At 38.3% G+C, this 24,817-nt stretch overlaps 1 protein-coding gene across 7 annotated transcripts in view; it reads left to right on the top strand.

Annotated features, from left to right (window-relative positions):
• The window catches only part of LOC134546312 (nuclear receptor coactivator 3), a 616,306-nt gene that overhangs the window by 418,512 nt on the left and 172,977 nt on the right, over nt 1-24,817 (top strand). For 3 of the 7 annotated variants that reach the window (XM_063389038.1, XM_063389042.1, XM_063389043.1), the window contains exon 2: nt 4,741-4,802. The exons of the other annotated variants lie outside the window; for them this stretch is intronic. In XM_063389038.1, coding sequence (XP_063245108.1) covers nt 4,741-4,802 — 62 coding nt within the window. The remainder of the gene's footprint in view (nt 1-4,740; nt 4,803-24,817) is intronic. 7 annotated transcript variants of the gene reach the window in all.

The raw sequence follows: 24,817 nt of genomic DNA, 5'->3' as shown, positions 1-24,817 counted from the left end.
ATAGGTGAAGTCACCTACGCATAGTAAATTCATTAAAATAGAACACGGAAAAAATTGATGTAGAAGATATCACCTACATCCGGCAACCGGCCTGACGTTATTGCTTCGGTTTCTTCATTAAAGTAAGCACACAAACGAAAAGAAAAAAAAAAATCTGCTGCCATTGATTCGCTGCCAGCCCTGTTTTCTTTAAATGATGTACAGGCAGAAACAGAGGTTGGATTTATGTTTTGGTATTAGTGGGAATACTGTGCCGCCAGGTACGAACGCGAAACTGCTCACTGCGCTTGCGTACTAAGAGTAAGTTAATTAAATGTTTACGCGCGCTTTGCTTTGCACCATTCGGCGCAAATGGCAGTTACGAAGCTACTGAATAGCGAATCCTCTTGTTGCGAATTAACTCGCTCACGATAACACGTTATTACGTTAACTTGTGGCTCGCTTTGCTCCAGTGGTCAAGTTGAAGACTGAGCTACTTTTTTCGCTTCTTGCTTACCATTGCTCTCTCTCTTTTATATGTAAGTCTTTGAAGCCTCAGAAGACATTGGCGAATTTTCGCTTAACCTTTAACTGAAGTGGTGATAACAGCAATAAAGAAACTATATTAATGCATACAAATCTATTAACATCTCGGCAAAACTCTTGTGAGCCTGTAAAGTATATCCAACAAAGAATTAATTTTTTATGACAAGTAACAACTTTTTAGTTTTAGTAGTATTACTTTATAATTTCTGAGGGATACAGTGGTAAATAGTTGACTATTGAAGTTCTCTCTAGATTAATGTTGTTTATTTAATTTGATTAATAAATGTGGTCTAAGAGCTTAATTGCGTACGTGATCCTATGGGAAAAAGCACACTCGTCAATGTGATGAACTATAAAAATGTTTCGCTCGCCCTTCTCTAATAGACACTCGCTTGACGAGTAGCGGGTGGACTCACTCGATCGGACCCGACTGACCGTGGGCGGAGTGTAAGTGGGTTGCCTCTCGCCTCTTCCTGCAGTACCGGCGTGACGTCACGTGGCCGTGCGCTGTTGCCAAGCTTCTCTCACCTACTTGGCGCATTGCTGAACACCGTTTTACACGAGCACATTTTTACGGTAGTTATATAATATTTATATTAAATTCATTTTTCCTTGTATGGACATTGTGATGTTCTAGAAATTGAACGTCCCGATTCTATGCACTCCTTTAATTTCGTATATGTTATGAATTTTCTTGAATGGAATTTATTGATCTTAACTCATTACGTTAGTGCTTTTGTGGTCGTGTGTGCTGGAAACGAGATAACCAATTTTAGGAACCATAAAGATAATACATTTCAATGGGGAGAAATATCTTGTTTTAGTGAGGAAAACACAAATTATAATTTCGTAAGAAAATAAATTGTTATTTTAAACATTTTATTTAATCTAGTTAACTACTTGGATATTGAGTGAAATTCATTTATTTGTTTTGTTAGTGGGTTCTACATTTTTAGAAAATATTGTTAATTTGTGCCTTGTTAACATTATGTATTGACCCTCACTATTTAAAGGTTGGATACCTGCAGAGAAGTAGGCAGCAATTCATTTAAGAGGAAATGGAAGCGGGAAGGCGATGTATTAAAAGAGTTACAGTAAAAAGTACTCTCAAGCTTTTAAATACCCAAGAAGATTGGCATTACAATGATTATCCTTACAATATAAATACACTCATTATTGACACACTGACTGACTCTGTAACGCTTTATTAATTATTTTTTCATGCGCATACAATGTAGCATTTTCATTGCTTTTGGCTAACATGTTCCTACTAGTATTGCTCATGAGTCCATGGCGCAAAGATAATATGCATGGGGGCATAGCGTCATATTTTGATGAGGCTCAAGGTTTCAGTATTTTCCTGTGATAAACTCGCTAGCCGTGGCTTAGTTTGCCCCGTTTTGACCGCTGACGAGTCTCAGTGTTAAATGTACTATATTTGATGCATCAAAAGACGGATAATTAAGCCCATCGAAAGTTTAACTTAAATGCGTACATCTTGATTTTCGGTAAGCCATTTTCCTGCACATCATCGGTGGGTTAAGTATCTTAAATATAAATACGCTCATCAATGACTGGCTGTATTGACTGAATGAGTCTAGTTGCATGATTCCGTGTGTGAGTCGATTTCCTTGCCGAAACAGATTTCTAATATTTTCCGTAGTTTTCTGTAAAAAACTTTTCTTTCAAACACACTGCAACGCTGTTCAAAAGCTAGGTAGGCGGGCACCTTAAAGACACCAGTCCGCTGTATAAATAGTGTGGGTTAGAATTATTTTTTTCAAATTCATCAGCCAGAAGCAGCCGTGCAATTAATTACATGTCATCGCAACACACACATTCCTCGACTCCGTTTAGAATGAATTTCCTGTTTGTATTGAACTTTGATCTCGAGCGAGGGATCCCGTTAAGCAATCCTTCCGGGCTGAAACAGGTCTGCAGTGATTACCCAGTCCACCTTGAAGTTCGGGCTGCAGCGTGGAGCATGGACCGAGGACCAAGTAGCGCCCCGTCGCGCCTGGCACTACTGTGCTGTCGCTCCCGACACGTTGGCATCACCGACATGCGCTGTAGAGCGCCTCGCTCGTTTACTTGCATTCCACCGTTTAAACATGCGGCTTATTTACAATACAAATATTTAAAATTATATAAAGCTTTTAGGTATATATTTGTAATATTTTTATATTTTTTGAAGACTATAAAATAGTGTATGTATACTTACAGTATCACTACAGTTGCAGTTATTATGCAAACAATTAATTCAATACTAAACGCCAATTAATTAACACGACTAAACTATTTGTAGTAGCCTGTCAATGTAAATTTCAGGAATTCCATTAAATCATGTATGATGTTCAAGCAGTTAAAATGTGAATATTTAATTTTTTTAAAAAAAGTTAACAACAAAGGCATTTAAATCCTAGTTGGCAACTTTCGATTGTCTCCTTATAAGTGAAAATATATACTATGCTTCTGACAAAATACATTAAGATACATTATTTCTCGAATACTAAATTTTCCTTAGTAGCATACAATAATTCTAATTAAACAAGTTTTAACTTTCATAAAAAAAATATATATATATATATCTGGCACATTTCAAAGTTGCCTTAAAACTTTTGTGCTCCGAGGCGTATATCTGGCAACAGAACATACCGACACAAGGACAGCGTTAGTGGTGGAAATCGTGTACTACGTGAAAAGACTCGGTGTGTTGTAGGAATAGTTCTGGTAAGTGAGGTGAATGATTTCCGTGACGTAAACACGCTGCTAATTACGGACTCGCGTGTTACAACTCGCATTGTTTATAGAGCATTCCCAATGTTAAAAAGACGTCGATAAGAAGTTTAAGTATGAATTCTATGTATATTAGATATATTTCGAAAGAAACAGTATCTATTGTAGCCTTTTACATACAATAAAGTAATGGAAAATCTCGGTCTAGTTCTTTAATGGGAAAAATACGACCAAGGTGGTAGAAATGGGAAAGGTTTTTTGAAAAGATAAAAAAACTATCTCTCTAACTCCCTTAATATGACAAGTGTATCTTACGAACGGAGTTATTATATCTCGTTACAGTAATACAAGAAAGGTTTGTCATGGAAATATTTTTTGATTCGACAGACCATAACTGCAAGAAGTAGAAAAACAGGGGTTGGAGGACAAAACAATTCATAACTCCCTTAAAATTGTTTGTTTACCTTATACTATGTATAAATTTGTCTAAAACAATTTTTATGCAATCATCATTACTGCTAAGGGTGGGGAAAAAAAGGGGGTTAAATGAGAAAAACCAAATGATAACTCCATTATTATATACACAATCAAAACTGTTACAATTTATTGTAATGTTATAATATCATCTAAAACTTTTGCCTGAATAATATTTTAATAATTCAAGCCATTACTGCAAAACAAAAATTCATAACTTCCGTACCATATAAACTATCGAATCTATTCTTATTTGTTTTATACACTATAAGTAGGTATTTCACGGTCACAGAACATAACACATCAGGGAGATTCAAGGGCACAGATAGAGGCAAGGTGGTTCCATGCCCCCTCACCCCCCACTAACAGCAACTAACTAACCAGTCCAAAAAGACAAATTTATGGCTCAATTTATGGCCACTGAATATGCAAAATTAGAGTAACTTTCTATAAAATCACGTATTAGAACATAATTCTAAGAAACGGTATTGTAAGGATCTACCTTTTATTAGTGTCACTTTTTAGCTAAGAATGTCAGATATTGTAAAAGCTGTAAGGTTCCTCAGATAGCCTAAAAATGAGTTTTAAAGGATCTTAAAAAAATTTCTGGGTCGAATCTTAGGACCTCACATGTGAGATGGGTATTCCAAACCCTTCCCCTCCAGGAACCCAGAAATAGGCCTATCAAAAATGTATTCCCATAGCTTCGCCTCCTTCTCTCTTCCACAGATCCTGGCTGCTCCTTTGTGCAAATTGGGGTAGGGATCCGTCATGGCCCCCAGAATTCTCCTGATGTGGAACATGTGAAGACAGAATTCAGGATGAAATGTGCCGAGAATCGATTCCGGGGCCAACCGAATATTGAAATATGTTTGAGCCAGGCTGTGTTCGATGTAGAATTGCGCAGACAGTGATGACTACCGGAAGGTCGGAAGTTAATTGCAAGGGCTCGTGTGTGCTGTGTGTGTGTCCCCTCCTTGACGGTGTCTGTGGTGTGTGTTTCAGGTGAGTGCAGTCGGCCGATCGCAGCGGCCAGCGGGCGAGACCACAGCAGTAGCAGTCACTCGGTGGGGTGGTCGCCTGTGACACGCTAGACAATAGTACTGGGCAATGCAAAACAAAAATCGCCATATTGAAACACTCGAGCGTGTCAGATTTTTATACAGACGGTTCAGCTCTTATGTCCCAGTCGTGCTAGCCTAAAATCTGACGATTATTTGGAGAATTCTTAATCTGAGGGCTAGGAATTTTTTTGATATTTTTTTCTTTTTAATAACCGTGAAATATGACAAATAAAAGCACGAAAAATTAATATAATAACTGGTGTTATGACATCTTCACGGGCTTCTGGTAGGTTATTACCGACGAACCAGGTGCGAGAGAGTCAGAGATAGGGAAAAAGTGAAAGTGAAAGAGATGCGTGGAGTGGGGAATACATGCTTTATTTACCCCAGCTGCACGCACTAAATTTTTGGACGATTTTTGTTATTTCGGCTTGTGGAAATCGGCAGATTATATTTTTCCCGTTATTTTTGCACTATTTCCTTAAAAATAAAAACAAAATCAACAACGCTCGAGAATGCCAAAACGACTTTTTTTTTTTTTTTTTGCAAATTGTGACACTTCATTACATTACGCTCAAATCGTCAGATTATTGAAATTGAAATATTGAAATGGGTACTTTTCAGCTAGTAATTAACCCACCGTACCTTAATCTGATGCGCTTGAGTATTTCTGACTTTTTTTTTTTAATTTATTACTATTCTGATAGGTTGCTCGTTTATACATGGTGGAGGTAGCCTACTCAACAAAATACCAGGTATTCTCCCTTATGTTCTTCTGCCGCGCTGGAGTAAATCCCAAAATCCCCTATTGGGCTCCCCTACTAATAATCAAGCGTAGGCTTGGTTAGTACAAGCGTGTAGCGAATTGACACGCAAACCCAAGTGGTTACCAAGCTGATGGGCGATATGGTTATGGTACACTTTCGCATCACAAAAACATTTTACTACTTACTTTGTTTTAATATTTGGCGTTAAAATAAAATTGGATGCGTTACACGGAACAATATCTCCTGGGGACATTGTTACCTATCTTTGCATAACAAACACATCCAATTTCTTTATTTATTTTAATATTTTATGTAAAAAATTAACTGGCTACTGAATAAGGAACAATTACCAAAAGTTGTTGTTAAAACATAAGAGTGAATTATTTTGAGGAGTATGCGTCCCCCAGTTGTGGTAACCATAATGGGTGTGCAATTGCGCGAATGCATAGTCGTGCATTCGTGTAGGTGGCAAGTTACGGATCCAGGGGACCTATTTTTGAGTTTTTAGTCGCACACGAGTTGGAAGTCTCACAGTATTATCTCTAACGGAACGCAGTTGTGGTAGTATTGTGCGATTAAAGCGTTCGCAATGGAATTCGACTGGTCCGCACCCTTCGACTTAGACAATTGCATACGGAATTGTTAAATATACAGTTGAATGAAGAGAACTGTTTCAAATAAATATATATAAATGCCATTAATTTGTCAGAATCATTGAAAGATAACAATTCATAAAATTATAAATCTTTAGTAATTCTATTATGAATGTTAGCTACGTTCTGAGATCTACGATATGAGATCTGCAACCATAACACATTTCTCGTTCATTGCTTTTATATCCTTATGGCCTAAACTAATTCAGTTGTGTGACCTGTTTTTTTATATAATTATTATATTTCTTGCTTTACTATATCTACATTCATAATTAATGAAATCTAACCTGTAGGCCTACTTTTGGTAATAAAAAGCTGTTTCAAATACATAGCATATTTATCTATGTCAGAGCTACTTAAAAAAATACAATTCGTTAAACTATTCAGTTTGAGTAATAATTCTGCTTGGAGTATTGTATACGATCTTTGATTTACGATATGCCATTTCTAAGCATAAACTTTTCTCTTTCAGTGAATTTGTGTTCTTGTAGCATAAACTAATTCAGTTACGTGACTTAGCGTGTTATTTTTAGTATCATAATTATATTTCACCTTATGCGAAAAACATTTATATTCTCTCACTGGTATGCTGAATAAAATCTAACCCCTAGGCTTACTTTTAGTAATGTTCAGAGAAGCGGGAGTAAAATAAGTGATATTCTTAAAATATTGTTTTGGATTACTGCTTATTTTTGATTACTCTGTAAAGCGGCATTGCTATATTGTAGTAATTTTAATCTGGAACGATTTGTGTAATCATTTTTTTACTCTTTTGAGTGGAATTAGATTGGTAATGGTCATTACAGGTTATAATAGATTAAGTTTGGAAATAAATGATGCTAGCCATGCCTTTAAAATGCCATTCCTGGGAATTATTTATAGCTTGGATATTTCAGAAGTGTTTAGTTAACCTGGAATGATGTATGTACGTGGAGATGTGTCTTAAGTGCTGTCGTAACAGCTATTTTTTATTTTTGTTAACACATGAGTTTTGGCAGCATGTATTCGCACTTAAAGAGGATTACGTACACGGCTGCCAGACAATGTGGAGCTTACAGTAGATAACGAATTATTAAATAATTTCTTACCCTATCTGCATCTTGGAACTGAGAGCATTTAAGACAGTGCCATCCTGTAGCTGACGCGAAAATACGTTTTCGGCTATACGCATTAATTGGCTGGATCGAGATCCTTGTAAATAGTTGTATTCAGCAGGGGTACAGACAAGTGATAGCTTCTACCGAGCTGGAATGTTATTAATTTTTACAGTGGTGGGTGTATTTCTTTAATATTAAAATTCATGTATTGAATTTTTCTTCCATCAAATATTGTACGAAGAACTGAAAGTTTAATATTCAATAACATAAATTGGTAAATATTCCAGGGCCAATCTCTGACTTGTCATGTTTGGTAACTGTATCCTTCTGTGTAAAGTTCCTCCCGAAAATACTAATATGCCGTTTTTATCATGTTGATGTAGTGTTATTGTATGTCCTCTCGCTGCCTCAACTCACTAAATTCTTGCGTCATAACCGCTTCGTCTTGGCTCTCCATAATCAAACCGCTTGGGATGATATTAGTTATACTAATTCAGTGTCTGAATTAGCTTTGAGTATATACTTAATAACGTATTTTTTCTCGGAAGTGATCACAAAGGCTGTCCGAACTGAAAGTGAAGTTTGCATGTTAACGAATATGTACATTCGCGTACTTAGAGTTATTAACGTCGCTGTTAGGAAGACGTTTTGTATGTTTTACCAACTTCAGGTTCATTACGACAAAATAATTTCAAAACCTCTGTACGACTTAGTCAAAAATGCTTCGCAAGTGTGGTATACGACTGGGAAGTTGGAACTGAACATTTTTATCTTAAATAATAAAGTATAGAACACTGAGCGTCTGGATTATGTTTGAGTGAAGTTTTTCAACCATTGTGAATTTTTGACTGAAGAAAATTTATTTTATTGAAATGATTCGGGGTAGTAACACGTCACACAAGTATATGGAAAATCAAGTGCTACTCCCAATTATATCAATGAAATAATTTTGCTCCAGCCACAAGATTCACGGTGGCTGTAGAACATAATTCAATGAAACCTAATTTAGACGCTCAGTGTTCTATCTTAAATACGTTGTCTATTATTTACAAAAAAAATTGTTCAACCCCTACTTCAAACACGTAAACCAGACTTGGGAAGCCCTTTTAGACCATGTCGTACAGAGGTTTTCAACTAATTCTGTCATCATGAATCTGCAGCCAAAGTTTGTCGATCGAATTGAGTCTCACGCTGCATATTTGATATAACATTTAAGTAATTCAAAGACTTGTAAAATCAGCTTCACTTTATATACGACTGGTATTAATAACTTGAATTAAAAATAAATATTTTAACACGTTATAAGAAAGTTTTACATATACATTCACATACGTAACTACGAAACAAAAGTAGAATCATTAAGTAAATTGTCGCAAATTCGTGTGACACTGATGAAGTGATAAAATTACCAATTTCAGTTAACCATTATTTTCCATAAAAACTAATTATTAAAAAAAAAGTTCTGCTGGGGGATAGATATCGTCTGAAAAGGCCAAACTTTGAACCCGTACGGATTAGTTAAGTACGCCACAATGGCAAGTGAAGTACGTCAGCTCGCAAGTACGCAACTGCGTACTTCAATTCGGATACGGCCTTTGCCCTCGACCTTGCAGACCATTCGTCATCGTTCGACTCCAAGTGGGGGGCGACATTCGGTTATCGTAGCGCAGCGTTCCGCCAGAGGTGCGTGGGCACGCAGTGGAAGCACTGGAAGTGGAAGTGATCGCGCCGCGGCTGTGCGAGTAGCTTCGTGGTTACCTCAACCAGTTGCGCCCCGTGTCGCGTAAACTTTCAGGGGAAAAAATATATTTATAAGGTGCCCTTTTTTAGTATAAAAGTTTTCAGCCACTTAAACCACGTTTATTTTTCGGCTCAATTTTTCCGTATGCAGTGTTATATCGGTAAGCCCTACAGACTATTCCATGTTATATGTACATTTGTCACGTATGTTCTTAATCAGAACTTATTTCAAATTCCTTGAAATTCAAACCATCCAATCGCAATGCAGTCATGGGCGTCAATTCCGGTGTGGTGGCGGTTGTGGGGGGGGGGGGGGGTGGGGGGGGGGGCTTGCCTAGAGAACCTCTTGCTCTAGCAAAGTAGTAACTGCGAAACTGTGCCCCCTCCCCCTTAACGGGGTAGCCAACAGATTTTCGCCCCTAGTTTCAGGCACTACAAACATTTCTGTTAACTACTGCACAGAATTACTCATGAACATGTAGCCTGTAATTATGTTACATTATGGTTTTTCTAACACAATAAGGTTAAATAGTTTCACGTTTAAAAGAATTCTTAACTGAAAAAAATAGACAAGATTACACCATGCTCCGATTTAGTTGGAATGCACCTAAGATGCCGAATATGACGTAAATGATTTTAATAGTCGGGGAGGAATGTAAATCACTGGCGAGGCATCGAGTCATGTTTGAGTGTTCTTTAAAGTTCTACGTCGTGTGGTTGTGCGTAGAGGCTCAAGGCGACGGTTGTAGTGAACTCCGACCACTTGGGTAATCAATAATCAACTCTGTGGTATTGGGTTCGAACCCACATAGCGGGATGTGTTAGAGACCCTCGAGAGTTAACAGTTTCGAAGAGAAATTTGAAAATAAAAAAGCACTTAACCTTGTTCTTCATTTACAACTTGAACAAAACGTTCTAAACATGCATAGTGATTCCAGCTGACATGAACGCTCAGAAGTGTTTGCCAACAGTCAGTTGGGACGACTGCGCATTCGCTGACAGGAGTGTCCATGATAAGTATATTGTAAAATGTTGCGGCCTGCTGGAATGCTGTTCGCTAAGCGCCGTTTCAGTTTTGAAAACTCGCGCGGTGCGGGCTCTTAGGACAATGCGGGTTGGGGAATGCCCCGGGAGGGCGGTCGTGTTATGTAAGGGATGGTTTACCTGGTGTCGGGGGTGGGCCGTGGAGCGAACCTTTTGATCCTCCGCCCCACCTGGTACCTGGCACCTCGCACCTGGCGGGCCCCCGCGCACTGTTGCCGCCTCTCCCTTGCGAGCATTTATTATTTAGGTTTCTAACCTGCGACCGAAAACAGATCAGCATTTTAAATTTAAAGTAAGTTTGCGTGATGTGGAATTACGTAGAAATAGATATTGTTTGCATCGTAGGGTAGACGTCACAAAAGTCAGGAATCTCATAAAAATTACGTTATGCATGAACGGAATATGTTATTTTTAAGCCCACTACTTAAACAATGCAGCGAGTTCCATAAAATATATTGCAGGACCGTGGAAGCCAAATGTCTTGTTGGGTGATAATGCGTGGTGAATCACTACACGAAAATTTTTTGAAGAGCTATATTCAGGAAGTATTTTTGTAACAGCCTGTCAAACATCCGTGTCGTTCCAAGGGCCACTGGGCGGGTAACTAGTAGGGCTGGCTAGCCGTTCGCGTGTTTTTTTGTATATATCCATGCCTTTAGTGTGGCTTAGAATAATCAATGTGTAGGCGTGATGATTCTGAACCCATGCAAAATAGGCAAGCAAATGTTATAATTTTTGTTCTGTTTCAAAAGACACTGAAACATTGGTGTTTTTTTTTTTTTTTTTTTTTTTTTACCGAGGCTATTTTAAAAATTTTAATGGTGAAGTGGTTACACGTTGTACGTTAACAACACGGCCTCCAAAGTCCAGAAGAACTATTTCGGTAGTACAGCGTCAGCTTTGTGCCGAAAACGCTGAAGACGAACGGAACGAGATTGCACATATTTGCTTCAAAGTGATCTCGGCTAGCGCTGCTTGCGCCTGAAGCAGCGATGAAGCGTTGGTGGTGCGGAGTCAGCCTGTCCACGTGACCGAACTGAAGCGGGCACGCCACGGGGAAAGTCTCCTTGCAAGCTACCATGGCCGCTAGTATGGAATGTTCTATGGAAGTTTTGATAGTCTGTTTGGCCGTTTTCATGGAAATTTTTAGTGTTAGAGGTCATTTGTGACAGGTGTTTTTTTAGACACAACCAAAAATGTGATATGCCATACAAAAAAAATGTGAGCTAGTATTTCAGTACTCACCAGTGATGTGTAACTTCTAACCTAGGCAACGAGCGAATTCGTGTGTGCAAACACTTACAATACAAAACTCGGACATGAAATTTAACGTAGAATTCTTTAAAATAATGTCGTGCGTGATAAATAAGCGCAAATTTGGTTTTAAATTACATTTCTGAATGCGAATCTCACGTCGTTTCCGCACCCGTCGCTATATCGACTATGGAATCATTTGATTAGCATACAGAAATTTTAAACTATATAATGGAACGGCTCCTTTAAAAGCGACAAAAGCCTTGAAGAAATACTAAACCATATTTTGAATTGATTCTCACCAGAAATTTTATTAAAATCCTGTCCCTCGTTTTAAAATTATACTATAAAGTTTCCTTTTTTCATTGTGAATTTTGGTTCGCGCCATCTGACACAGATGGCAGCACTGTGGTTGTTACACATTTCCATTCCGTGACTTTTGTCGCATTCACGAAATTACTCCTACCAAATGTCGTATACCGAGAGCTAAGATGTTACACATGGATAGTTATCAATATTATGATAGTTGGGCAGGGTTGGAAACCACTGGCGGAGCACTTGGACAGGCTTCTACGTCGCGTGGCGGTGCACAGAGGCTGAAGGCGACGGTGATTGTAGTGGACTCTGAACCACTTTTAACACTCGACTCGTGATAACTCGTAATTTGGAAGGCACACACTTTGTCAAACATGTAATAATTGAAAATTATTTAACAGTCCAAGACCATAATATGATGATTAATCAAAACTTTTGTTTACTGGTTTATAAATAAGGTTCGTCTGTGTGATCTTTACAAATTTTTCATCCCGGGATGATAAGGTATCATTTATCACGCCGTGTCCGCCAACTCGGTGTAGTGGCTAGCATGTCCGGTCGTTTGGCCAGGGGATCCGGGTTCGATTCCTGCCGTCGAGGGGATTTTTCAAATCTTCTCCCTGGGTCCAGGGAAAAACGTTTTGCCGCATATATTCTACACGTTACACGATACTTCTATAAAGACAGTTAAACCTCTCAAAATGAAATATTTGCCTGTCTTATTGCGCCGTGGTTGCTCATTAGAAAAAGATTTTTGATGTTTTACACATCTTTGCTCTTAGTATACGGCATTTGCTAGAAGTGATTTCGTGAATGGAACGGAAGTCGTAATGAACGAAGTGTTTAACCGCGGTGTTGCCATCTGTGAAAGTCTCAATCTCGAGAAAAAAAATGGCGGACCCGCGTAATTCATCCGTACATATTAACTTCTGCCAATATCGGGGGCTGTACTAAGCGCATCAGTGTCAAAGTAACTTTATAATATTACAACTATATTTTAATACTTTGTTATAATTAAAGTCATAAAAAGAAATGACAACATTTATGCTTAATGATTGGTTGATTGTGATGTCTCTTTCACCTTCATCCCGCGGAAGGCAATGGTAAACCACTGAGGGATTATCCTGCCTTGGTAAGCATTAAGACGTTACGGCTGCCAATAGCCATGGTGTTGCCTGTGCTCTCGACACCCAGAATGAGTAAACCAGAATGAGTAAAACGACTCATCAATTACAGCTGTAATTTTATGCTTCTGAAAAAAAATATTGTAATGAAACATAGAAGTGAGAAAAATTGTAAAGCGATGTATGAACTCGTGAACTCGCGATAGGTAGGGAGGCAGGTGCTCTCCGCGGTTTGGCCCGGAGTGTACCGGCGAGCAACAGGTGTGCCATCGCCACCAGCACGGCACCGCGCTGTGACAAATGGCCATGCAGCCTCCTCCCGCAGTGGGCATTCCTTTCCTTTCAAACTGGCCCATGTAACTCTCAGGCAGGGAGGTGATTTAAAAAAATTAAATAATTTGTGTATTAAAAAAATACGTCGACAAGAGGTTTGGATAGTTATAATATAACTTTTATCGTGCATCCCTTCCTGTGAGGTTTGAAGTTCTGAGTGTCGCAACAGCTCGCCTTTCATCACCGAGATCTCGTATATATTTTTATAAACTTCAGGGGGGGAATGTATCTCCCTTATCCCCTCCTTGTGACTGCCGTTACTGTCGTGCTCTGTAGCAGCATTTGACGTGTAGGAACCAGCGGCCATTCATTCGGTAATATTCCATCGAGTTAAAATGCATAAATTTAATTTGTGAACGTGTTCGCTTTAGAACCCGTCTTTGGCGGGTTTAATTTCGATTTCAGGGCATTGTGTTCTCATTCACCCATTAGACTTCAAGGACATACTACCTATTGCAGTCGTTACAATGGTGCGACTTTCGGAAAATTTTTATATAGTTTTTCGTTTCTTGGTCCATAGACCCCAACACCACCGTAAAATCAAATGTTTATATATCTATATTTTGTGGGTACAATAACTTTCGCAATTTTTTACAAATCGCTTCCAAACTGATACATAAAATGTAGTGGGAAATCTCGGTTGAGTTCGTTAATTGGCAATCTCCGACCAAAGAGGTAGAAATGGAGATTTTTGAAAAACAGAAAAATCGTAACTCCCATGATATGGAAAATATCACATCCGTTTGAACGTATTATAGCTCGTGGGAGTGTTACCAAAAAATATTGTCTGAATAAGTTTTTGATATGACCAACTATAAATTTTTATCTAAAACTTTTGTCAAACAATTTTTTATTAGACAAACCATTGCTCCAAGTGTTTTAAAAAAGGAAAGGAAATTTAAAAAAAAAATTCTTCATAAAATTCGTTACTTTTACACTATTAAATTCGTTCTTTTTTATTGTAAAACCTATAAATATTATCTACAACATTGGTCCGAAATTTTTATAAGACCAACCATTACACTGCAAGGGGTGGAAATAGGTTTGTAAGTAAAAATTAATCATTACTTTTTTAATATATATACTATCATATACGTTATAATTTATTGTGTGATTCCTAAACTTCATCTAAAACTCTAGCTGAAACAACTTTTGATGAAACAAATTATTACTGTCAAAACATTGATTGAAAAAAAAAAATCAAAACTTTCTTAGTATCAAATTCGTGTGAATTTATTTTGAACTAAATTATTAATACCTTAATGTTTGTTGCAAAGCAAATTATTATTCTACCACGTTATTAGTGCAAGGGGAGAAAAATAGTGTTTGAATGTCAAAAAAATTTAAATAATTAAGTTGGCATATAATTATGAAATTCGTTCTATGCTATTCAATGCTGCGTTCTTAACCATTCAATGCTGCGGTGTAAACTATTCAATGCCGGTTAAAAATATTCGTAATATTTTCGCTGCTTGGAAAATGAGCAAATATTTAATCGATCATTTTATAATATTGTAGAACCTAAATATGGTATGTACATTAAGTTCTTACAATGTTGCAGAAGATTATAGAAGTTTCCAAAATATTTCCAGAATAAATAGGTACTTCGAAAAATACCTACGCCAGTAGGCTGTGCCGAATGGGAGCTTTTGTATATATATCGCTATGAAGATAACGAGCAATTTACGGTAAAATAATATTATTACAGGCTAATTATAAAATACTGAAACATTATTACGTTGTGCAAAGTTGAAACAAATAGTAATGAAATTTTTCGCGAAGCTTTAAACGTAAATATTTGTCAGGAAAAAAAATCCTTGGACAAATTTTAATATTTTCTGTTGTGTGGTAGTTTTTCGGTAAAGAAAAAAATGTTCGTGTCGTGGCATCAATTTTAAATTTTCAGAGTTCCTGCAAATATATCCGGTAAATACTTCGGCCTCAGTAGGAATTTATAACATTTATACTTTGTATAGTTCGAAATTGTATTTAGAATGGTATGGAGTAACAAAACAAAGTTACTTCGTGAATGTATGAGAGCATGTTCGCAGTGCAGACCTCGGGAACCTTGCCAGGAATGTTGACTAGCTCGAGGCGGAGCTCAACAGCGCGACGATACAAGAGCAGCTTCAAGCTTTGCGGGCGGGTTGCTGGCGCCAATTTTCCGTTCCGCCAACTGTGAGACGAACCAACCAACCCTTCAGCGTGCAATTCCCGGAGCCTGCCCCTGTTAGCGTGCCTTGTGCGCGCTTCAGGTGTCAACCACGTCTTGCGCCGGATAATGCCTTCGAAGCAAATCCGCATTCCCGCTGTCTTTTCTGACAGACGTGTGTGTTACACCTGTCCTGACAAAATTTAAGACAAGTAGTCACGTATTTTAATGCCTTTTTATTTGAAAAAATAAAAATAAACTTTTTAGCCAAGAGTTTCCCAAGTGTGCGCCGCGGGTTTTCTCTATCACGTATCACACAATCACACTCCCGATTGACTGTCCTGTCTGAATAACTGAACTAAACGCAAGAAGTGTAATTTTGCACTGCATTAACCGTGTTACTCCTGTTATTTCTATATGTTAAATTCTTATTTCTAACCTCTTCCTTTCTACCAACTCTTGTATTTTTTTTTTATCTTTACAAAGCTTCAATAATAAATATAGCTTAATTTAAATTAATATTAAAATTTTTATTGAATGTTAATAATAAAATTTAGCCACAATATTTTGTGGTTTGTGCTATAAAATGTATTTCAACTATTTTTGAGACGAACCGGCAGAGCCGCTGGTATACTAAGTCTGTGAAGCCCTGCACATAGGAATTATTCCAAAGTGCTCACCTACCGCGCAGCCCGCTCCGCTAACCAGAAAATCTCTATTTAACTGCAAGGTAGCACATTCTTGCCAAATTTCAGTTCATAAATTACAATATTTTTTTTTTGTTGCTGTAGACGAGAGCTAGATTTTACTGATTCATGTTTTACCATAAACAAAAATGTCTTACAATCAAACGAAAGTATCATACAGCATACAAATGGTCCGCTATATTAGTACACTGGTAAAAATAATGAGATCAGACGAAAATTATTAGGGGATCGGACATACATAATTAGGCAAGATGTGTTTTCAGCAGCAGCATGAGCTAAACGCAATGTCTTAGACAGCCCGTTGGAACAGGAGGCAGAATGCAGCGCGACTGCGACGTGCCTTGCAGACATAAACAGGCCGCAGGATGTCATCTCAAACTGTCTTAATCGTCTTGAAGCAGGTGGCCTCTATGCACGTAGGTCCGTGCTGTTGTGTGCCAGTAACAAGTCAGCACCGCACAGCCCTTTGATACTGGGCGAAGGAACATCGTGGATGGGGCCACGCCGAATTTATATCGTTCTGTTCTCCATGAGTTGCGATTCAATGTGGAGCCTGACTAGATAATTGACATCTCATCTGGCATAGTTATGGTATCAATCGTCTTATTATTGTTGACTTATCCCGTAATTATGACCAGTTTATGTAGTAATTGTTAGGGACAGGCACTTATCGCGAAAAATTATCCGAACGCCCATTCGATTGCAACATGGTATGCGTCTGTAAGAGAAGTTATTTCCTTATTTGACAGATCCACTCGGGAAGCGTTTGCTCCCACACTGAATTACGTACTGTGATTGGTGTTCTAACAGTAGACGTGTACGTGAAATAGACTCACGCAATCACAAAACACAGACTACGTGGCTATGTTTGAACGCTCAGCTAGTGTGTAATCTTTCCGCGAGAAGTACATGCCCGAAGTGATTGGCCACTGCTATCTGCAGGTTGGCCACCCCTGCGCCTTCGCTCCGGACCGGTCCTAGCGGGCTGCGCCTGCGCGCGGCGCGGTTAGGCAGACCCGCCGAGCGCACCCAGCCAGCACTGACACAAAAACTGTTGGCGGCGTTGCCACGTCGTCTGCTCGCGCGGGGCCTCTGCGTCAGCTGACTTCTGCCCGCGTCTCTACCTGGCGCGCACAGCTCGCCCATCTCGCCCATCTCGCCCATCTCGCCCATCTCGCCCATCTCGCCCATCTCGCCCATCTCGCCCGTGCCGCGGGGGTTTTCAAACTGTTCAGTTTGTTTTGAAACAAACTTGAATCAAGACTTAATCAAGCATCTTAGCTTTTTGCGACATCACACATGAACAATCAAATAAACACTTGTTTTATCGCATTTGCCGTCTGATACATTTACTTTAATGCTTACTGATTTTTTTTTGTTGGGTTAATTCAATATAGCAGTACGGGGTATATTATACCGTGGTGAAAATCTGCTAGCCACTCTTGTGCACGTTGTTAAAATTTTGTTTTTAATGCATGTTATGTTTTTACTCATGGACCGCATTTATGTAGGTTTCTTTTTTTTTAATATCTTAAATTATGTTCGATGTTGTTTATTTCATAAAACAGTTTAGTTTTTGAGTGGCGCAACTTCAAGCATAAAAAAGACAAGCTAACATTGAGGAAAATTGCCCAGCGGGCTGGTTCCGAACACACATTCTGCGGTACGAGACATGGCAAGCAACGAAGCTTGTGGATATTGTCGCAGGAGGAAGCCGCGTGATTGCGAACACAGCATTCTTCGCTACACTATGTTATATCCCAAACGTGTATAAGTTGGTGTGTTGCTATGAAACGATTAACGATGTAATTAACTAATATTAAATAGTGTACACATTTAGTGGTACTGCTTACTTTTAACTTAGTTGAGTGTGTAATGGCCAGTTGTATCTTTATAGAGTTCAGGCGTGATCTCGAGTCATAAGCAAGTTTCATCATCATTGGACCAATTTTTTTTGCCACCGTTGTGAGCGCAGAGCGAAGATCATTGGAAATTTTATGTGGACCGACTTCACAACAATGATCTCGGATCGACACTTTGCGAGCAGACTTGGCCGCCATTTAATTATGGACTTTATGCATGCAAATTTAATAATACGTAAATATTGGACTATTATTTACAAAATTTAATATTGGATATGATACACGTATAAAATTAACATATTTCAAATGTTTAAAATATTTGTATTTCAGTTTGTTTCCATATTGAATACCATAATGATTGCTTTTCATATTAAATAGAAGCGTTTTTTTTGTAGCCATTGACTTTTAAATACCAGTATTTGTTTACAGTCGTTATTAAAATTCGAAATATGAAGTAGCGACTACATGTGCTGCTATCTTGTGGCAATCTCATCAGTTGTTTGCTCGCCGTGACATAATCGATTTGACTTCATATCCTTCCAACCCACTAATAGAAATGCACCTAACATTTCTTCGACACTGCTGCTGCCTGTTGTCACAGATTGGAAATGTATGAACAATTCTTCACGCGAACGAAGATCGTGTAGTCCCAGTATGTGTTGGAGCAAAGTTGAGAAGAATGGTCCTTAGATCATTCTTGGGCTAAGATCACAGGATCGCGGATCGAAGAGCAAAATGGTGCAATTGGCCATTAGAGAGCCGAATCTATGAAAACTGAAGTTCAGCGTAAATAATAATCGAGGTTAGGATTTGCTACCGTAGAAGTTTTATTTGGCCACTCTCAGGATTTGGTGGTGGCAGGGTGGTCATACTAGTCAGTTATGTACTTCATTTACTACATTTCACAAAATTTGTAGGTGCGTTTGAATTTGCTTTACTTTGTCGTAAATAACGCTATATTTGTGCAGCTGGCAACACTGGCCGGTGGTTGGTTAAGTGTCGCTGGGGTAAGAAATGTGTCCCTTCCCGCCCTTGCTTGAAATAATGGGTTTGTACATCGTGACCTTGCATCCCCACGCCTGTTGTTCGCTGCTCGAGCTGATGCCTCTGCCACCCCTTTTGAAAGAAAAAGGCATGTGTGGGGGGGGGGGGGGGGGGTGTTTGCCGCCTGCAGAGCCGCATACCCAGTCACCATCGCGCTGCCAACACTTGGGAAAAAAAAGTGAGCTAGTTTTTCAATACTCGCCAGTGATGTGTAAACATGTGTTCTCGTGTTGTTCATGTTGCAATTAAACTTTTCGACATGAATTTCATTAAAATTCTGTCCATTCATTAAATAGTAAATACTTAAAAGTTTCCTCGCACATTGTTATACTTATATGGCATTATTAAAATGTTAACCTTGAAAGATTAAAAAAAAAACATAATGCTAAGTATGTGTTTGTATATTTGTTTTTACAATCTATTGCAATTTTTTTAATACGTACAAATATACCCTAAACTCATTGATCCGATTTAACATTCAACATTATTATATTTAAAAAAACTTCCAGCGACGATATTCGATCCACGTCCCGTAAGTTTGATAAGTGCGCGCTTTGCCGCTGTGCTGCCGAGCCCGTGTACATAATGCAAGAATGATATGTATTATCATTGGAATGCCAGTGTTCTTAAAACTTAATATTACTCTTTACTGTGACTATTACCAAGTGTATTCGGGTACACATCGTTTGCCCTACAGGCGTTTGCCCTAAACGTAGGGCAAATGCCTGTAGGGCAAACGACTTTGGGGCAAATGCCGTTTAGTGCAAACGACTGTAGGGCAAACGCCGGCAAGCACTTATGTTTTGGATTAACGAAACCACACCAACTTTTAGGGCAGACGCCTGTAGGGCAGATGCCTGTAGGGCAAACGACTGTCGATGAACTTATTTTAGGGCAAACGCCTTTAGGGCAAATGCCGGAGCTTGGTCCGAATGGGATTATCAAACATTTTGTGCAAACGCCTTTAGGGCAAATGCCTGTAGGGCAAATGCCTTTAGGGCAAACGCCTGTAGGGCAAATGACTTTAGGGTAAACGAAGTTTATGTTATTTTGGGTAATGTAGGTTTTTTCAATTATGTATCGATACAAACAGTGTTCTCGTAGTTTATATTTCCTCCGCAGGTGGCAGTACCTAAATGAATGTTTTCCCTCTAAATGCAAAGTTTACAAAACCGTCGCTAGATGGCACTTATGTAAGCCTATATCGAGGTTTGGTGGGAATTCATGTGGTATGAATTTCCTATATTCACCAACAGATGGTTCCCTGTACTAAGTACAATGTTATCGAATATTTTTTTCTGTAAAATATTTCGAAACATTAGATGATGTAAGGTCTTCGACCAAAAAAAGAAATCGTATAATAAAAAAACAGTATTGGCGATTTAACAAAAATATCGCTCGAAAAAGGTTCAACTTTTTTTCCGGGGCTTTGCTTATTTCAATTTCAGCTGTCAGACGCGCATTACGCTATGATTACTTAAAATATTACGATCATATAGGTAAATAATGCGAATACTAGCTGTTAAACATTTTCTTAATTAGCATAATAGTACTAATGCGGTTAAACTCCTACATATAGTTCATACTATTTTATTCTGGAATGTATACACAACATACAGCTGAAGTACACAATGAAGAAGTATTCTAGTTCGTTTTGTTCTGGGTTTTACATAATTTGCATTTAGTTTGTAATGTTTGTGTTATATAATTTTGACGTTCAGTTATAAGAGTTGGCCGATAATAGTCATTGGTTGGCATGATTCTTAAAATAGGCTATATCCGTAATATAATATATATTTAAATATATCCATAATATTTCCCATATTTCCATAGTGGATTCCACTTATATTCCTAAAATAAAATAATGAAGATACGTAATGGTATTTCTCAATAATAATAATAATAATAATAATAATAATGTGACTTTAACCCACCGCACACAGAACGACTTTCCTTGCGGGATTGTATGCATATTTGTTTGTTCCACAATATTCCTTCCTTCTTCCAAAGTGACTTGCAGTGACGCGATGTAATGTTCACACTTACTTAATAGTTCATTTTCAGGAAGATCACACCCTTGTACTTCAGTAACTTGCCCTGATGAGAATCCATAGTCAACATTTGGTTAAGTCGATTGGAGTTCACGCCGTTTTAGTGTCAACCGACTATCTTCTTGGTAAGCCAGTTTACGCCAAGTTGTGCCGTGTCGAATCTTTTTACGAATGACTTTCTTGTGTATTGAACCAGGGCTCCTACCTGTCATTTTTTTTAAAGGACTCTTCTCCCAAGCTAAACCATTCTTGAATCTTGTCCTGCCATGTAACATTTACGCTGAAAGGAGCCTCGCTGTGTCTGTGTGTAGGTAATTTATTATTTTGCGTCCATTAAATAAGGCAACGAGGCTCGTATATAATTCTGCCGAATTACTGGTTTTGTTTTCTTTGAAATATCTGTCACAAAAAAAAAAGTCTTATTAAAAAATTAAAAACCTTTCGTTTGAACAAGATTGTTTTAGATGTGAAGTGTCTGTGTGCATAATAGTGTGAAATCATATATCCCATAATTATAAATGAAAAATCCCCGATGGCAGCCAGTCGGAAAGGTAAATTTCGCTGTGCGGCCTACCAATATAAAAAAAAAAACTTTCTGAAAAATTCCAGAAGTTTCAATAACTATGTAAAATCTTATGAATATTTCTAGAATATCCAATGTAACAATAAATTGCAAATTAATTGTTGGCTCAACAATATGTATGGGATATAAATCCAATCCAACAATACATTAGACATTCATATTTACCTCAATTAGAAATTCTGAAATTCATAGGACCTAGATAGGAGAAAATATCGTGAAATTTTCTGTAAGTCGCTCTGAGAAATCTACCTAAAAACGATCTCAGGAGAAAAAAAATTATAGTCACGTACAAACTTAATTTGTGGAGATGAACTGCGCGTGCACAACTAATACTATTTTTGATACATGATTGTTATGCTAACAGTTTTTGTTATGGTTTGCTGTCCTGTAAGCCCGCCCCACACGACGTCCAATTTCTGCTTTATATTCTATTATACCCATGGGTATAAAAGTGGGTATATAAATTTCATTAGCAGAAGTGAAGAAAGAATTCATTACTCCATACACACGATACCCAGAGTTCTAACAGAGAAAACAGCCAACATATTTGCCGACCAAGGCAAGCAAGTCGGGTTGGATAAACCTATTGCGTACATTTATCCAAATACTGAATATATATATATATATATATATATATATATATATATATATATATAGTGCTCACTGTTAAAGTGGGCATGTGACAAATATGTAATTAACTAAATAAAATTGCAACGGTTTATTTTGAAAATTATGTAATTCGGTGAATTATATTTTAAAATATTTATTTTCTAATCTTCACTTGCAAAAAGTATAGAGAAGTTGATTCAGTATTTGCTGATTCATTAGCATCTGAAACAGAGTTATATTTAATGATCTTTCTTTGTGTATTATACTTTTACGTAATTCATTATTGTACATTCTACGACATATCAAAATCGTTCCTAGTTTACACTCATACCTATGACATTCATTCAAATCTTGTGGCAATATGGATGATATGATTAAATGCATTTTTAAAAGTTGTACATTTCATTGGCTGTCACACATAAATCAGTCTTTTATTATACCTACTTGTTCTAATAAAACTTATTAGGGGTTAAGCTATAGATGGTCTGGACGAATTAGCAAAATATGCACACTCTCGATGGAAGTATTTTCACCGCATTCTACAAAAATATTAATAAAACGACAGATTCAGTTGGGCACATGTTATATAAAAATTGAAAATAGGCATGAAGGTCTCGGAGGCTATTTTAACAGTAACTTTTAAACAGTGAAAATGTTTTTATAAATGCATATGTATAATCTTCTGCCTTAAATTATTTTAGGGTCATCGTTTTTAGGACGACTTTAAGTGAACGTTCCAGCAGGCAAGGATAATAAAATTTTGTAAGCTCCTTTTGTTAACGCTTGTTTTTATATATAGCAGCAATATTAAATTAAGTTAATTCGTTCGCTAGTTAACACCCCACACCCCACCCTGGAAAATAATACATCATCAACTTCTCTGTTAAAAAATGATTTAAAAAATACAATCCAGTCACTGAGATTGGCGCACCATCTGTTGTAAGGTTCAATTACCAGCTGCATTCTTAGACTTCAACGTTGGGAAAGCAAACTGTATGTGCTGCCATCTAATTTGTGAATTTTGTACTTTGTACTCATTTGGAGAATGGTTCCAACATTTGTCAACAGGGGCGACACACGTAAGGACATCTATCTTCGAAAAGGTTCGTAGGGCAAACGCCTGTAGGGCAAACGACTTTAGGGCAAATGACTTTAGGGGAAACGACTGTAGGGCAAACGCCGGCAAGCATTCATTTTCGGATTATTGAAAATTCGCAAACTTTTAGGGCAAACGCCTGTAGGGCAAACGCCTGTAGGGCAAACGACTGTCGAAAAACTTATTTTAGGGCAAACGCCTTTAGGGCAAATGCCGGAGCTTGGTCCGAATGTGGTTATCAAACATTTTGTGCAAACGCCTTTAGGGCAAACGCCTTTAGGGCAAACGCCTGTAGGGCAAACGCCTGTAGGGCAAACGCCTGTAGGGCAAACGACTTTAGGACAAACGCCTTTAGGGCAAACGCTTTTAGGGCAAACGCCTGATTGGAATGAGGAATGCGAGAATATGCTTCGAAAATGCGTTTAGGGCAAACGCCTGTAGGGCAAACGACGCACTCCCGTGTATTCCATGGTAGTTTCATTATCACAAAGTTTCATTTCGTACACCAATAGATTTGGTTTGTACCCTAATGTTTAGGAAAGAGTCTATATACAGGTTTATGTTGTTGCACGTGGGTGCGCCATCTTTGTGTCACATTTCCGTCCCATTCACGAAATTACTCCTACCAAATACCGTATACCTAGAGCTAAGATATTTACACATAAAAAAAATGCTCACGGAGAGTTCGGAAACCGGCCCGTGACTATGAAAGTGACACAATTTCGGATATTCATGACGAGAAATTAAGTAGATTTATCATAGAACGATTTGCGCGTGCGAGATTCTCTGTGCATGACGGAAACAGTACTAATATTGTTTGTTCGAGCAGGGGTTTCTCTGAAATATTGAAAATTGTTCAGTTTCTGACTGCCTTTTGTTTACGCGAAGTACGTAACCTCTGTAGTTAAAGCTTGGTTGGCAAGACACTTGGAGTGATATTTAATTAACATCTGACATGATTGGAACGTAAACACGAAAACGAAAAGATAAATCATAATGACTTAGTGGTACTGACAAGTATGTGGTGTCCGCAGAGACGTTAAACGAGGGCGTGGCGGGCGCAGCAGTGGATTAAACTAACTCTTGTACTGGCTGCGGGGATACGCCCGAAGTGAAATAACTCTCGTGATGCGAGTTCTTCGGTAATTAATTGCATTATGGCTTCACACAGTTGGGCCGGGGGGGGGGGGGGGATCTGAGCCCAACCTCAGCTTAGTTGCGAAATCTTTGAAAAAGGGGAAGGGGGGGGGGGGGCAGGTAAGAAAAACGTGACGACCTCGTTTGTCCAAACCTTATGATAAGTTCGACAGGAATTCCTTCATGCCATTAATTCATAATAATTAGGGGCATGTATTTTTTCACTGGTCATATGACCGCTCATTAGACTGTAAAAAGGTATGCCATCGCTTATAATTGACAGCTATCTGCAAGAGATGTCATTTCACTGTTTGGCCGGGCCATTCAGGGCGCGTTTGCTTCAACACTGGGTGTCTATGAGTGGTGTGCTGACAGGTGACATGTACCTGAAACAAACCCAGCCAACCAAGAATCTCGGACATTGCCACAAATTTTTAACACACAGCTGGT

Source organism: Bacillus rossius, chromosome 1, assembly GCF_032445375.1.
Source record: "Bacillus rossius redtenbacheri isolate Brsri chromosome 1, Brsri_v3, whole genome shotgun sequence".
In the NCBI taxonomy this organism is placed as follows: Eukaryota; Metazoa; Arthropoda; class Insecta; order Phasmatodea; family Bacillidae; genus Bacillus; species Bacillus rossius.
This window is presented reverse-complemented; position numbering and strand designations above follow the sequence as displayed.